General features: G+C 42.9%; 2 protein-coding genes across 2 annotated transcripts in view; one reads left to right on the top strand and one right to left on the bottom strand.

Annotated features, from left to right (window-relative positions):
- The window catches only part of LOC134741304 (zinc finger protein jing), a 167,387-nt gene that overhangs the window by 107,002 nt on the left and 42,681 nt on the right, over nucleotides 1–17,704 (bottom strand). The window lies entirely within an intron of this gene.
- Nucleotides 7,337–11,827, top strand: LOC134741320 (uncharacterized). Its single transcript, XM_063674070.1, has 2 exons — nucleotides 7,337–8,602; nucleotides 11,561–11,827. The coding sequence occupies exons 1-2, from the start codon at nucleotides 8,461–8,463 to the stop codon at nucleotides 11,749–11,751; spliced, it is 333 nt and encodes a 110-aa protein (XP_063530140.1). The 5' UTR covers nucleotides 7,337–8,460; the 3' UTR covers nucleotides 11,752–11,827.

The raw sequence follows: 17,704 nt of genomic DNA on the forward strand, positions 1-17,704 counted from the left end.
TCTGTTGTTGATAGAGTTGATCACTATCAGAAAGCAAGTTTCGGACGACGTAAACTTCATATAGCTGATATACGAGTAGTCGTTCCAGTCGTTCCGTTGTTGTAGATAGTGCTGAGATCGTTTCCGTCATGTCTGTCGTCGCTTACAAGTCGCATTTGTCTTGTCTTGTGTCTTTGTAGGCAGCTATTTATTGCCCCCCTATTTGTGTTCCCGTGATCAAATGCCGTGCTCGCAGCTTGATCTACGTCTGAAACAAGTTCATTAGCTCCTACTCTAATTTTAGTGTATACTTAAAATTGCATCAAACGAAACGGAAGACATTAATTCGTGTATTTAGACATTTTTTTACTGTGACTACTAATGTCCTTGATGCAAATAAAAAAACTGATAGCAGTGGCACGAGACAACATTCCCCTAAATCTAAAAGGGTGAAGTTTTGTTTTCTTATAATTTATTACGTATGTCGAGGCAGGTGTGGACGAACAATGTAACGTGGAATACAAAGGTTGCATTATAATAAATCACCTCGACCAATCTGTGCAGACAGTCCGAGTCTAAAATCAGTGTTGAATCAAATACCGGCTCCACAACATCTTCCACTTCAGCGATTATGCATGGTTTGGTCAAATCTAAATCCCTAACTGCATCGGCGCCGTGATCGAGTGATGTTGTATCAAGCTTGCAATCAACTTGTTAAGTCTGAATTCGTAGGGATGCCAAATATGAGGCATTTTCCTGACTACAAATTTTATTTATGTGACAAAACTGCGGCCGAATACGGAAATAACGAGAATTTATGATGAATAAATAAAATCTGAAATCTGTGCAGAAGAATAAACTTATTCCATTTCTTAATTAACGAACAACTTGAAGCGCAGATAGACAGCTTAAACCAATAAAGGGCGGTCAAGAAAAATCTCGCCCCGGCAATTCTTTTGTTAGCGGAGTTCATGGTTTTCACTTTTTTTTTTGACGTTTTTAAGAATTAAAAGTGGGAGCCACATTTAATATTTTGAGGATTTTGTCAAATTTCCATCAATTTAACTTGTGCCTGATCTGACAATCTTATCTTATATGTATGTATTAGCATACCTAAAACCGTCCGTCGATTTGTGATCAAACTACGTGCAATTTACTTCAGTAGGGCTGCAACGATCTGCCCGCAAGTGCGGTAATTACAAGTGAAATAGTGGCAATAAAATGTCACTTATTGCCAACGATACCGTAAGTGTTATTTACAGTATAAATTATAGCCATAAACCATTAGTGATTTTATTGGCTTCCTCCGTAACGTGGGGGCCGAATTACATATGTTTAACATTATGGAGTAAAGAGATGTATAGTTAACGCTATCTCTACTGAGCTCGTTCACTTACCTGTACTAACAATGGCATTTTGTTAAACAAAAGCCATTATTTCTTTTAAGTGAGCACGTGGCCTTTGTGCCTGAGGCTCACACACAATGGCCACGTGCTCAGGCACAAAGGCCACGCGCTCACGCAAAAGAAATAATGGCTTTTGTTTAACAGAATGCCATTGTTAGTACAGGTAAGTGAACGAGCTCAGTAGAGATAGCGTTAACTATACCTTGTAAGTTTTCATTATGGAGAATTTGAAATTTGAGATGACGCGTTTACAACATCTCTTTTGAATAAAGATTTATTTCGGCGTAAGTTAAACATATGAGGTTGATTACTAGTTTGTTCACTGTGGCGGAAAAGTTGATTATAGTTGGCTGCGCTGAAATTTTACCTGCATTTTCTGTAATCTAATTTAAAGCAGACGATCGCATCAAAATTGAAAACGTTTTGCAGGTTTTAGATAAATTAACCAACGGAAGTGCCACAGGGCACATTTTACGTCATTAGGTCTAAAATCTACTTAAGTTAGCATTTTCATAACAACAGATGACTTAGTACAGTACCAAAAGAGGTTATACACACTCTTCCCCGTGCACAGGTCTAAAATTAAATTACGCCAGCGTTCTCGTGCTTTACTGGCATACCACTAGCTGGTATAGTATACTAGGTCGTGTATTATTTCTAGCGTACCACAAGGCAGCGTTCTACGGCCCGCGATTTTCCTAAGGTCTAAAAATCAAATTACGTCTGGTTGCGCCGGCGCGGTAATTACAGAGGCTCGTGATTAATGAGCAATCAGACCCTCGCTCAGGGCATTAGGGTTGTGCTTCTTTTGTATATTTTGAAAGATCTTGGTGATTATCTTTGTTGTTGAGAATTTTGAATAAACGGTGGTTTGGATGTTGTTGGAATAGTTTAACGGTCATCACATTAATTACATATGTTATGTTGCAGTGTACCATACTAAATCTTTGTTATTTTATAAAGTTGCTGCATATTTAGTATAATTTAATGGGCAAGACTAATTGATTGATTGGGATTTAATTAATTATTAATTGATTGGGCGTTATTTGATAACTATTTAAAAACGTCTTTAATAATGTAAAAATAATTGCATAAACTAAAAGTAAACTTGATTATAATTGATTACAGCTAAAAAACACGCTAAAAGAAGAAATACAAAGCGAACTTATTGTAGTAACAACGGCAACCCTACACTCGATTTATGCTTCGAAATAATAAAGCAAGAACGACAAAGAATAAAAGTTCACAAGTCGTTGCAGTAAGGGCTATAATACAATGAGAAGGAGGTATCTTAGCTTTGTCATCGTTGCTTGGCTCCTGTAGGCTCCTCTCAAAGGGATTCCAACAGCTGAGTCTTAACTGATTAATGTTCGAAGGAAACTTTTAAAACCACCATAATGACGAATGCGTAGTGAAATAGGCTTTCCTTTAATTAACAAAACAATTACGTACATTTTACGGCGATTGGGGGAGGGGCGGAGGGGGTGCTTTTTGCAACGTTAAATTTATGCAACAACAACTACAACAACAACAAAACATTTGGTAATGATGACGTGAATCAAAATAAAACCATAGAAAATCACGCGAAGTACCCAAGTATGTACGTTTATTTAACAAAACAATTTCGTACACTGAACGTCGATTGGAGGGTGCTTTATGCAACGTTACATTATGCAACAACAAAAACAAAACATAATTTGGCAATGATGACGTGAATAAAGAAAACCATATAGAGACCAAGAAAATCATCAAATGAAATCATAAAATCACACTTACCTGTGAGAAACTTTTCATCCGTTATATTTGGAATCTTTTGTTTTAAAAAAAATGCTATATTAGTCGGAAAATTATGCCATACTGCTGAAAGGGCGAACGAGTCATCCATTCATTAAAAAAACTGTCTTTGCAAATAGTATTACGCAACGGAAAATTCAAAACACCCAATGGTTACATCAACCTTTATTACTTAAGTTCAGAAGTTGGTATTTTTGGACGTTCTATTGTCTGTTGTTCTGTGGGGACTTGAATTAATTTGGCACTATAGTTACACTGCGCTGAGTTCGTAAGATTGCGGGGGAGAGAACTTTAGATATGCACGCTGCAATTGCACCGACATTACCTCCAATGACTGCAGTCGTGTTACAAACGGGTGTTGTGGTAAAAGTGACAATTCGAAGGAATATTACAAGGTAGACAATGACGGAGTGCTAATGTTTACAGTTGTATACGGATACTAGTTCCAAATATTCACGTTAATTGTAGATATGAATAACAGGAAAAGCACTAGGTCTTGAGTAAATGACTTAGTTTTATATTATTTTTGAGTTGAGTGCACGACAATGCTCAAGCCGACGCTAACGAAAGGTCCGATCGCTGTGTCTCGCTCCAACCTATGGCCGCCGCTCGCCGCTGCCGCCGCCGCGCGATGTCGTGGCCGGGTCGTTTTAAACGTGGGCGCGGGAACCGAGAGCTCTCTTGACAGCTCGCTCAGATGACAGCCGCGCTGTCAGCTAGAGAACATTCAGGAACTCGGCTAACAATATTTATATGGCAATTTATTTACTGGATTGAAAAATTTAGCCCCCTACGAGTACAGCAAGTAGTATGTTAGACAAAATGAAGTTATTAAAAAAATATAACTAACAATAGAAATTGAGGAGCGTCTTTTCAGAAGGGCTTATTTCTCTATTTTTTTTTATGTGATAGTCAGCAAACGAGCAGACGAGCCGCCTGATGGGAAGCAGTCATCGTCGCCCATGGACGTAAGCAACATCACAGGAGCCACTTAAGCATTGCCGACGCTTGAGAACCCTAAATACCCGCTTCTTGAAGAATCCCATGTCGTAGCACAAAGGAAATACCTCAGGAGGCAACTCATTCCACATTCTTCACGTTCTGGGAAGAAACGAGCGAGATGCCCGCTTATTCATGGTGTGCCATGTGTCTAAGAAGTGAGGATGAGCTTTGCTCCTTTGGCGTTCTGCACGTTCTGGGAAGAAACGAGCGAGATGCCCGCTTATTCATGGTGTGCCATGTGTCTAAGAAGTGAGGATGAGCTTTGCTCCTTTGGCGGGAGGTGCGGTGATAGAAACGAGACGATGGCACCAGATCAAAAAGTTCTTCGGAACATTCCCCATTGTACAGAAATCTATGAAATCCATACAAAAATAAACCCTTTAAGTAGGGTAAAAGGGTTTATTTTTGCATGGATTTTATATAGAAATAAGCCCTTTTGAAAAGACACTCCTCAATTAGCCTGCACTAAAAAGTAAAATACAACAAACCGAATCCGAATACAACAAACAACCTTCAGTTGAACGTATGATTGTAAAGCGACACATTTTACCGAAAGGGAAACGGAAACATAGAGCATTTTGAACAATACAGCATTTAGCGTTTGTAGGTACATAGGATTTCAAACCCGAGCCCTGCTGAAAAGCAAATAATTTATGCAATCAAGTGAAGTTTAATATCCGGGCGACAACAACGAGTTTTTTTTCTGTTTATTGTGTGTTAATGTTGCTTAGCCATTGACAAAATCCTGAATCAAAATATTGAAGATATTAAAAATAACTAAACATTAAAAGTTACAAATGGACTTTTCAGGAACTGCACCACGTCAAATAAGGATCGGAGAGGAAAAATCATGGAGCTCCCTGCATAATAGATTCAACAGTTCAGAACTAAACTATCCGCAGTTACCCAGCCCGGGGCTATTATAAAATGCAACTAATTAATACAGAGTCAAGTGAAGTGAGGGACGAATTCGGGCGTGAACAACGAGTAGAATGGCTAGTTATTAGTGGTGTCGTTTTAAACGCTTGCAAGTTGATCGCTCTGGGCAACTAGTATAAGACTGTTCTCCGATTAAACACAGTTTTTACGCATCTCTAGGTCATGTAACGCTGGTAAAAGTGCATCTAATGAGTATGCATAGGTTTGTGTATAGGTATAGCGACTGTAGTAGGAAAGCCAGTGTACAATTAGAGGGGCGAGCGGTGCAGTGTAACGTTCGACAGTGGAATCTGCATAATTGTATGCGGTATCAACTTTACGGTTGTGATGATAACTTGATAAGGTAGGTTATAGAAAAACTGACAGTGACAGGATAACTATGCAAAACTAGAGGGTTTCGTAACATTTTAGTGTGATAAAATCACGTTTCTTTCATTTTTTATATTACTGGAATTAACGAAGTTTCTTATCGGACAGTTTGCGGATGGAGGGCTAGGCGAAAAAAAGTGTCAAATTTTGCCCTCACAAGCCATACTACTGCGAAATATGTGTAATGAGACTAATGAGAACAGAACAGAACAGAACAAAACAAAACCATGAGCATGAGCATGAACACGTCACCAACCTTTCTTAATTTTGTTCCAACCGAGTGTTCCACGACATTCACGACATTTATTAATAAGCTGTTATATTTATTTATTCGATGAATCCCAATAGCTATAAATTGTCCCTTTTTTAAACAAAGCCAGGTAAACTCACAGATAGACAGGGGTGGTGTGGTGTGATGACCTCCCCGAGCGGGAGACAGGGGGAAGTTTGGGTGGGCTTCGGCCCGCCCAAAGGTCCGTCTGTCTCCTCTGGTCCACCCTGGGCAACGTCACTAGCGACTGGCATTCGTGCCTCTTTCTAGTCACGGCTAACATCCACACTGGTGTTGTCAGCAGGAGTGGGTTACTGCTGACAACCTACACACAACCCACCTGTGCTAGGACCTGCACAGTTGAGCGCCGTAAGCAAGGATGACGGGATCCTGGCGATTGAGCCATTGCCAACCCGCGTGGCAACACGTCTGCTTCGGCCCGAATTTCGGGCGAAACGGTGGCCCGGGCTACTAGCCACAGTCCGGGAAATGGTCTAGTGAGGTACCGTAGGTGGGCTCACGGCAAGAAGTGGGAGGGCCGCAGAGGTAGTTTCGGCTGCTGATGTGGTGGTGAAAGGCCATGCTGAGGAGATTCGTTTAGGTGATTCGGGCGGAGGGCGTCTGACCTGGGCGACCCTACGTCCCACCTTCACAAATTTCCGATGTCGCGCAACTAGCCAACTTCTCACTTCTATACCCGAGTCGGTGTCCTAACGACTGAAAGCACCTTTTATATGTGCCGGTAAGCGTTCCCAATGTTGTGGGCCCTTGTAGGGTGGGAGCCGATGAGGATGAAGATAAACGTACGAACTATGGATAACAGGTCGAACGAAAACCCCCAAGCTGATCCAGCAGCGTTCATCGCTAATGGTGAAGCCACACATGCGAGACAAGCTGTCCCAGAGACAGTGCGTCAAGCAAACCACCCGGCTGGTCAGCAACCTAGTTCATCTGGGGAGCAGACTGGCCCAAACACATTCCTGGACTGGCAGGTAGTGGACCGCAGGCCCAAGAAGCGACCCACTAGTGGGAAGCCTCACCTAGCCAGAGCCGGGAATTCTTCCTCTTCCAACCCACCCCCCCCTGTTCAACGTCAAGGTGGGGTGGCTAAGAAGAAGAAGAAAAATAAGAACCAGAGGCGCGCGGCTCGGCTAGCACGAGATCAGCAGCTGGGCACCACACAGACACACACACACACACAGACACACAACCCTGCAACCGAGGAGGGAGCACGGGCTTCTCAGAAGCCGGCACCCGAACCGGCGCCGAACAAGCAGGATGCTGCTGGCAAGCCTCCGCCGAAGGGGAAAGGTTCCATCCTACCCCCTAAGGCAGGAAGGTCGGCCAGTAGCCCTGCTGTTCCGCCTGCAGTTCCACCCAAACGACGGCCAGGCAAGTTCGCACGAGCCGCTGCTAAAAGGACGCGAGAAGAGTCCTTCTCCCCGCAAGGAGATAACAAAAAGCAGCGACTAGTGAGCCCCAGCCAACCGAAAGCGTCGTACGCACAAGCAGCGGCATCTGACCTGACGATCGTCATCACGGACGCAAAGTCGGGCAAGATCTCCGCTGAAACATCCCACGCCATTCTCCGCGGGTTGCACCAAGCAATCGTGGTGGAGGCGAGAAAGAACATCGTGGGAGCCCGGCCACCTAAATTCAAGGGTAAACCGGTTTTCGCTGAGGGGCAGCTGAGGGTCTTCGCAGAGGACGAATACTCGGCCGCCTGGTCTCAGCGATGCATCCAGTCCCTAACCTTGCCAGACATCTCCCTAACGGCAGTTCGCCAGTCGGAGATGGCAAGGAGAGTTAAGTGCGGGCTCCTTATACCCAACATAAACAACTCGTCCTGGGAAGACGTCCGTCAGGCAGCTGACGGACTGAAGTACCAGAATGAATGGGCCAAGGTCGGCACTTGGTCCATCATTGAGATACTGCGGCAAGACCAGGGGTGGTTTGTCGCCTTCACAATCCCCGAAGACCTCGTCCCCGCCTTTATGGAGAGGGGGAGATCCCTGAACTGTGGAGTGGGTAATGTCTACCTCAGGTTCAGGGGTCCCGGAGGCAAATACCTGGACCAGCCTCCCACCCTGCAGGACTCCACCCTAAGGGTAACGGGAGCACAGGTCCCTAGTCGACAGGCCCCGGGCACCCCCGGTCAGAGTAAATCTGCCTCCGGAGAGGAAGTTGCCCCCCCATCGATGCCCAAGCCAACGACAGCCGAACCCTCGGAGGATGAACTCCTTGGCACTGGTGATGAACCAGCCGGGACATCATCCGACGGTGAGTACCTGTCGGCTTGGATAGAGACGGGGCTGGCCGACATGTTGAAGGAGGGAGGGGAGATGCAAGACGGAGACCCCACCACCGACAACATGGACACCGGCTAGTGTCCTACAAGCAAACCTCCAGCACAGCGTGGCCGCTACGGCCCAACTGAGACGCTGCCTGGTAGGTTTGCCAACAGCCGTTGCCCTCCTACAAGAACCATGGGTGGGCAACGGTCACATACGCGGGCTCTCCGACACGAAAGGTAAGCTCTATTACTCCACGGTACACGCCGTCCCTAGGGCTTGTATCCTAACCACTAACAATATCATTGCACAACCGCTCACTGAGTTCTGTTCCAGAGACCTGTGTGCGATTAAACTACAAGTTCCACTGCCAACAGGCTGTCGCGACCTAGTCCTCGCCTCGGCGTACATGCCCGGAGAGGACGAGCCGCCGCCCGCCGAACTACAACGACTGGTCAGCCACTGCGAGAGAGTGGGCCTCGCATTAATCATCGGGGCCGACTCCAACGCACACCACCCGCTGTGGGGAATGGAGACCAGTAACAACAGAGGTAAGACACTTGTTGAATATCTTGTGACTACTAATCTAAACATTTTAAATGTAGGTGCCGAACCAACATTCGTAAACAAACGATGCAGGACGATTATTGACCTGACTCTGGCTTCGGAGGTGGTCAGTGAACTAGTCATGGGATGGCACGTCTCCCAGGAGGCCTCTTGCTCAGACCATAGATGGATTCGCTTCAATCTACTAGCATCTTGTGACACACCAACCGCCCGAAGGAATCCCAGGAAAACGGACCGAGCCACCTTCAGGAATGTCCTAGGTGAAAGCCTCGACCTGCTTCCTCCGAGGGACGACTTCCGGGAACCGACTGAAATAGAACAGCAGGTAAACATCTTAACCGATGCCCTCGTAGACAGCTACCACAAGGCGTGTCCCTTAAAACCACCGGCAAGGACTGCCATAACGGGACACAAGTGGTGGGGTCCAGAACTGGAGAGACTCCGACGGAAAACCAGGAGACTCTTCAACAGGGCCATGAACACAACGGCCGAGGTAGACTGGGACAACTACTATGAAGCCAAGGCCAATTACAAAAAAAGACTGCGGTACTGGAGATCCTTATCATGGAGGAACTTCTGCAGCAGCATCGAAACACTAGACCACGCCAACCGTGTAAGGAAAACATTAGCGTACAAGACCACATCACAATTGGGCTCACTCCGGAGACCCGATGGCACGTACACATCTTCCCCTGCAGAGACCCAACGCCTTCTCCTGGAAACTCACTTTCCAGGATGCGTAAGTCTCGCCGATGAAGATCAGCAGGATGAGGTATACAGTACAGCAGACAACAACTGGCAAATGGCGCACAGAGTCGTCACCGCTGAGAAACTCAGGTGGGCTATAAACAGTTTCCATCCCTTCAAGGCGGCTGGTCCGGATGGGATCTTCCCTGCTCTCCTACAGTGGGGTCTAGAGCTCATCCAGGAAACCCTGACCAACATCATGGCAGCATGCCTAGCCTGGGGGTACGTGCCCAGGAGATGGAGGGATGTGAACGTGATATTCATACCAAAACCAGGTAAGAATGACTACACGGCGGCTAAATCCTTCAGGCCCATCAGTCTCACATCATTCCTGCTGAAAACACTGGAAAAACTGTGCGACAGGGATTTGAGGGATCGAACGCTAAAGAACACACCGATGCACAACAACCAGCACGCGTACAGCTCAGGTAAATCCACAGAATCGGCACTACACATGGTCGTCAGCCGCATTGAAAGAGCCATCCATGCCAAAGAACTGTGCCTTGGCACCTTCATTGACATCGAGGGCGCTTTCGACAAGACCCACTTTACCAGCATAGGGAATGCCTTGGATAGCCACGGCGCGGAACCCGGACTAACAAAGTGGATTATGAACATGCTAAACAAAAGAACTATAAGGTATGCAGGTGAACCGCAGGCCGTGGCGGCGGTGCGAGGATGCCCTCAAGGGGGAGTCCTGTCACCTCTGCTGTGGAACCTAGTAGTCAACAACCTTATAACCAAACTGAACGAGGAACACTTCTACACAATAGGCTACGCTGATGATCTGGCAATATTAATATCAGGTAAATTTGCCAGTACAGTCTGCGATCTCACCCAGGCTGCTCTTCGGATTGTAGAACGCTGGTGTAGAGAATTCGACCTATCAGTCAACCCCACCAAAACAGAAATGGTAATGTTCACCAATAAGAGAGCGCTTGGCAACTTTACCAGACCAACACTTTTCCAAACCGAGCTACAGCTGACCGATGAAGTTAAGTACTTAGGGCTAACTCTCGACAGTAAACTCAACTGGAACAATCACATCAACAAACGTATAGACAAGGCGGGAGTTGTCTTCTGGCAATGCAGAAGGATGATTGGTAAGAGGTGGGGACTCAACCCAAAAATTACTCTCTGGCTCTATAAGACAATAATCCGCCCCTTACTCTGTTACGGTGCTCTGGTTTGGTGGCCAAGAACAAACCTAGGCAACGTACGAGACAAGCTACAAAGACTCCAAAGGCTCGCATGCGCGGCCACCACTGGCTGTACGAGGTCCACACCGACTGCAGCCATGGAGGTCATGTTAAGCCTTCCACCGCTGCACCTACACATACAACAAGAGGCCAGTCTCTCAGCGGTAAGGCTGCGAGCCCTTAATATATGGTCCAACATCATAGGAGCTCTTCACACAACTTGCCTGGCTAAGGTATATGACGAATTTCCAGTGCTCAATTCGGGCACGGATCGGATTCATAAACAAGCTATCTTCGACAAAAGGTACAAAATACAGTTATACGAGGACGACAATTACGAAGGACTCAATCCTCGGGAGCTCAGAATCTTCACTGATGGGTCCAAAACAGACAGCGGATCGGGCTCTGGAACCTTCTCAGAAGACCTGAACATGTCAATTACCACTCCGCTAGGAGCCCATAACTCGGTATTCCAGGCTGAGTGCATGGGCATCATAAACGCGGCGGCTGCCATCACTGCAAGGAAGGTAGTAGGATCCTCCATCCGCATACTCTCCGACAGTAGAGCAGTCTTGATGGCTCTAAAAAGCCATATAGTCACATCCAAACTTATACACGAATGCCACGAACGACTAATGGAGGTATGTCATAACAATAAGATCACCCTACAATGGATCAAAGGACACAGCGGATCCCGGGGTAACGATGCTGCGGACGAGCTTGCCAGGCAAGGATCGAGTGCGGGAGCGATTGGCCCAGAACCGATCCTCCCGATACCGTTTAGCAAGGTACGCTCAATGCTGCTGGCACGTACAGGGAAACTACACACAGAACATTGGCTAAACCAGACTGGATGCAGACAGGCCAAACAAGCCATGCCTGGCATCAGCGGAAAGCTCACAAGGGTGCTCCTTCAATTAGGAAAGACCCGACTGAGCATGGTGACCAGTGTCATAACAGGTCATGGACTATTTAACAAACATCTTTTTATAACAGGTGTCACAGACAGTCCCCTATGCAGAGGATGCATGGAGACAGAAGAAACAGCCTCTCACGTGGTGCTGGAGTGCAGCGGAGTGGCCCCATACAGGGCAAAACATCTCGGATCCCCGAGAGACCTCCCCGAGGTCCTACTCAACATCAAAGGTTTGATAGGTTTCCTCGAGGAGCTGGGCTGGCAGGACTAGCCCACCCCCATGTCACGCAAAATAGGCGCCAGTCGTCGAGTTGCGGAAAATCGCCCGAACTACAATACAATACAATACAACTCACAGATATCGTTTCATGTGAAATGGTCTACTAACAGGTAGGAAACCCCATTAATCTTTATTGTATTATCCAAATTTTGCAGAATAAACGGCTTTCAGCTCGTTCCGAATTATTATTAAATACGTTGTGTTAAATTTACCAAACATGAACTGTATGTAGCATGAAACAGAATTAAAAAACCATAGATCGATACACCTTTCAAATACACCTTTATTTATTTAAACTTTCTGTTCCTTCAATTCGCAGCTGTTGCGTTACTAAAAAAAGTGAAAATCTTAAAAAAGCATTAATGAAACTATCAATCAAATGGGGTAGATCAATAATTGTTGTCGATGTGGCCCGTCCTACCCTCCTCGGCGACACTGGGCCCTGGTAACCTAATATGCGATACGCGAGGGCCAAACAAGAATATAATTATTTCTGGATGAGATTTCGTTTTTTAAGAAAGAATCAATAAATATATACAAGAAGGCGTCTGTGTGCTCTTTTCTGTCCCAGTACAGTACCTATGTAAGTACGTACATGTCATCTTTTAGACGGTGGACGACCGCTTTAACACGGGTTTTCCCAAAGCTAGGTATACAACTTCGTTTCGACTTTTTTCGATTTTTAAATTAGGAGCGCAAAAACTAGTTTCATACAAAATTAAAAAAAATCCTAACTCATAATAGGTAATTTAAAGTCAAAGTCAAAATATTATTTATTCAAATAGGCCTAGCAACAAGCACTTTTAAATAAAATCAAACGGAGAAGCATAGACTGAGTATTAGCATGACAAATAGGAACGATTGCGAAAAAATGAAAAAGGGTTCTTCTGAGAACACGTAATCTAATCATATATTTTTTTTGTTGATATTGGTGTCGATGACTACATTACATTGCTGACCTATGAATGATAGTTAATTATGGCAAAAGGTATATAAATAAAACCATAAATCTACGCATGCTCCAAAAAAAATCCAATCAAGATGCATGTTTTTATATAATAAACAAAAAAAAGGTCAAAACAAACGTAATCAAATGCAAGCAAAATCATCTAGTGTGGCGTATTCTTTATCAGATCCATCCATTATACATCCATTCAGATCCCAAAACAAAAGTATTTTGCTTGTCACTTCCAGTTAGTTCGGGGTAGATTTAAAAACGAAGAAGGGGCGGTGTGTGAACACACCGGGTGGGGTCGCTCGGACCCCACGTCACATCACAACAGCCACGGGCTATTGCTTACAAGCTAAACATTTCTACTATACGATAAGATTGTTATTTTTTTTTGCTAAATTAAGACCATAGTATTCCAGTGGCAGTCGTGTTGCACTACATTATTTTAACAAGAAATATTAAACTACAATTAGGTACTTGGACACAATTCAAAATTTATTTTTATTTTTCTTGGGGGTTCAAAGTTCGTTTCGTAGCGTAAAACTGCAGATAGTTCGCAAAACCCGCGCAGCTAAATTGATACAATTTCTCGCCTGTATGCCTGATGGGACCAAGATTGTAATGTCAAAGTCACTTCCAAACGTAAATAACAAGTACGAGTACCTAAGTGCACGTAATAAAGTGGTGATAAATAGATTTGATCACGTCAATCACGTGGGTGTAATTTACACAATAAGGGATAAGTTTCGAAGAATCCATACAATAGCTGAAATCAATGTTTGTTGTACAAAGGTACCTATCGTCATAATCATTGAGCACGTATTTTTCAACTGTGTTGAGATAGAATCGGGAAAATATTATGTGTAAATTGGGTCTAAATTATTTTCGTTGTCTTGTTTTTTGTCCCCAAACAATGTGACGGATTGGAGCTTTTTGTATGAGATTAAATTTAGTCTTTAATTTTTCCCATTTAAAATATAATATACAGCTAGAAAGTCATGCGATAGCACTCGACTTTGTTTGTTTATTTGATAGAAGACGGAAATACAAGAGTGAGAGTGGTCAGAAACAAGACATCGAAAATAATTTTGACCCGTTAACGGCATTTTTATCGGTCCTTTTTGCCCCAGAGTTTCTAAATACACAAGTAAGTCAATTCGGAGGCGGTCAGGTCATGTGGAATGAAATGAAGACAAGTACAATTACAATTTTACAAGTCCAATTACAGCGAGTACAAACAACTAAGTAAACTGCCGGCGTCCGCGCAATATTGATTTTTGTCAGCCTGTCAGACACAGCTTTATAGTTTTTATACACAGTATAGATGCGTTGAATAGATCGCATCCCCAACAAAGGACGTAAAGGGTTGTTTGGAGAGTCGCGTGCGCACGGCCACGTGTGGCTGGCGGATTATGCTAATTTATGCAACGTCCATATTGGACGCAGGATTAAATAATGTTTGGAAAGTTGCGTTGGCGACTAAAACACATTACGAGGTACTTTGCAATCAATAACCTTTGTTGCCATAAGTAGGAGGTATAGGTATAATTTGAAGTTTGTATATTCAAATTAAGATATTTTTATTAATTTGTACTAAAAACAACAGCCATTTGTTTGTTGGTATCAAATCAAAAATATTTATTTTGGATTAATACAAAAATATTACTTTGCTAATCCGCGAAAAGATAACGTGCTATTTGTAAATGCAATGAATGTTGAACGCCCGGCAACGGAAGCCGTTTCCGTTGCCGGGCGGCGTATTTACAAAGGCTATACTGATATGGTTCAGATGCGAACTGAACTAGATTAGCCTTTATGTGGACAAAACTTAACAAAACCCTAATCTATTATAGTATAGAAATTTACTGAAATCGTATAGACTTTATTAACTAAATTCATACGGATATTGTTACTACAAATGCTAGTCTGTTGCGATCTAAAATTTGAATAATATTTTAGTAACGACTCCGATTGTATTAAATAAATTACCGTTCATGCAAATTACTTAACAATGCCTAAAATTTTTTTTTACTTTTAGAATTATTTCAGTTGATAGGTACGAGTAATTAAAATTTCGTAACCAGCTACAGAATGGGAATCAAGATTCCCAGTTAATTTGAAGCCGGTTACGTATTGGGCCAGCGTGTTACCGTTTGGTAACTAAGTTTGGTAACTAGCTACAAAACAGGAATCTAAAATTCCTTGTATGTAGCCAGTTACGAATTGGGCCAGAGTGGAACCGTTTGGTAAATAAGTTTTGTAACTGGCTACAAAATGGGAACCCAAAATTACATTAAATCAATAGGTAGGTAGGTAGGTTAGGTTCGTTAGGTAGCTTCCCGAAGGGCAAACTGCCCAGAAATAGGAGCCCCGCGAAGCGGGGCTCCGTCTAGTTACGTTGTGAAGTCATTTTTTTTTTAAAGAAACAGTCCGACGAACTCCAGCTAACTAGACAGGAGCCCCGCGACGGGGCTCCTATTTCTGGGCGGTTTGCCCTTCGGGCATTTAAAGCTACCTAACGAACCTAACCTACCTATTGATTATGAATTGTGTAATTACTAGTGTAATTTTAGATTTCCATTTTGTAAACAGTTACAAAACATTTGCCAACCGTGGCTAGGAATCGGTAATTCAAAAGCCCTATTTTGTAACCAGTTACATCCCGGGATTTATTTTTCCCGTTTCGAAGCCGGTTACCAATTTTTAGTTACCAAGCGGTACTAAAGGGTACTCGTACTTCTTATTAGGTTTTGTGAGAGCAAAATGTTTGAATATTATCGCGACATAAACTAATCGATTTGAGTAAATAAGTATTATTAAAATTTAGATATTATATTCAAACGATACTGACGTTACTAAACTCGACTAGGTTTTGTCGTGAATAATATTCGAAAATATGTAAGCAAAAGGCTAATCCATTTGAGTGACTTCTTTTTACCGAAACGGTATAGATATTGTTAACTAATATGCATAAACAAAAGCTCCCCGATTATAATCTGAGGCGTGACTGAAATAGTTTAGCTTTTGTAAATACGCTGCCGGCGTCAGACCGTCCACATCTCCTGTGCTCCTGAGGATGCCTCGTAGAGAGGCGAAACACGTGTCGAGTATTGTTATTTTGGTGGTGGTTTCTTATATTTATTTGTGTATTTATTTTTGCGGCGGGAGGATGGGAGCATTAATTGCATGTAAAAAATACGCAAGTAAGTAAAACGGGTTAGGAGGACTGACTGACTAGCACGTTATCTTTTCGCGGATTAGCAAAGTAATATTTTTGTATTAATCCATATTGGATTTCCCCAAAGTAACGCCCGATTCTATTTATTTTTTATTTTGGATGTATGTATGCCGTGGCCAGATCTTTGAATTGATCATTTCATGATGTTACAATCATTTCATGAATTTATCGGTTAGCCATATCATGAGAAAGTCAAACCTAACCTTACCATATCATTGATCAATCAAACACATTATCATCAGTGATCAATTCTAAAATGGCATTTCATGAAGTGATCAAAATCTGTGATCTAGCCACGACTTAAATAAATAAAAATTATTTAATTCAGATTTTAAAAATCCATATTTTGTTAGTAATACTTAAAGTAGGGAACCTATAAACTAAGTGTTAGTCTAATTACAACATTTACTATAAAATTAAAAGTAAAAGTAAGTAGACATTAAAACAGATACCTACCTAATTATTTTGTACTGCCTATTACAATATTGACCCAATGCCTTAATACAGGTCAGTCAAGGCGTCCCGCTACCATCCTCAGAATGCTGTTAATGCTGCCTCTCACTCGTCCAGCAAAGAGGCTATCCTTGCGTCTGATGGCATGGAAGCCATCCGTGTTCGCCTCGGCAAACATGCCCGATGCACTACAATGGCGAAGCAGCTTTAACAACATTCTGAAGATATTATTAAACTGAATACGAAGCGCGTTATAAACACGCTTCGTATGCTTCACCCATAGACTGCAGGAATAAAGAGATGTAGGTATAATATGCTTTAAAAAGTGTGAGTTTAAATTCCTTTGAACATCTTGCAAATCTACGGATGAGCATGTTGTCACTGACTGCTAAGGCTCTATTGGCGTACCAGAACTTCAGGAGCAACACGCACCCCGTGACACCGGTGTTTTGGTCAGCTTGTCCCACAGCAAGTCGTATACCACCAGGTCAAACGCTTTAAACAAGTCCAGGTAACATACAAATATTGGCGTGTTCCTATCCTTGTAGTACCTACGTTAAGATGGCGTAACGTTATAAAATAACTGCTTCAAATACTTGAGTATTGAAATATTTTATATTACTTGAATATTGGTGGTTCCCATGTTTTTATGGCGAAAATTTATATCGAAGTCGTAAAAAAATACTATGACATATTTAATAATACTCTTTTAGACTACTAGTCTATTATATCAACACCATCGAAATCGTATTAACCCTTTGACGCATATAAACAAACATATAAAAACCTAATGAATTTTATTTAGATATGTTAATACATATCCGTCATGTCAAAAATGTCAAATCGTTAAAAAAGTACCGACGTTGTTATTACAAAAATTTTCATTGCATACGTTACTAATAAAGAAAACATAAAATCGTGTGAACCTAACAACAATATCCGAGGCAAATTCATTGTTGTTTATTTAGGTAATACGCAAAATGCGAGCGCACGTGCCACCCCCAACCCCAACCCTTGTAGGACTACCATCTTGCAGCTGCAGTTGAATTGGAGTAAAATATGCCTTATGGTTGAGGTAGTAGGGTGGTTGTAGTTTTAGTGTGTGGTAATCAAGTCGACTCTTTTAGTTTAATATTAAATATCATTGTTCGCGGGCCTTATTAATGCAATGCTGAGCTTCTGCGAGCGACGTAAGGCGCGGGGTGCTTGATGGATTTATTGTCAACGAGATTTATGTTGTTAACAATATATATAGGTAATATTCACATATGCATTAAAAAAAACAATAAGACTTGTTAAAC

Source organism: Cydia strobilella, chromosome 5 (assembly GCF_947568885.1).
Source record: "Cydia strobilella chromosome 5, ilCydStro3.1, whole genome shotgun sequence".
In the NCBI taxonomy this organism is placed as follows: domain Eukaryota; kingdom Metazoa; phylum Arthropoda; class Insecta; order Lepidoptera; family Tortricidae; genus Cydia; species Cydia strobilella.

Bases quoted from the DNA above. Each gene is read 5' to 3' on its own strand.
- LOC134741320 (XM_063674070.1), top strand. From the start codon at position 8,461: ATGCCCGGAGAGGACGAGCCGCCGCCCGCCGAACTACAACGACTGGTC. The intron at 8,603-11,560 runs GTAAGACACTTG...TTTTTATAACAG, and splicing joins GGAGACCAGTAACAACAGAG to GTGTCACAGACAGTCCCCTA.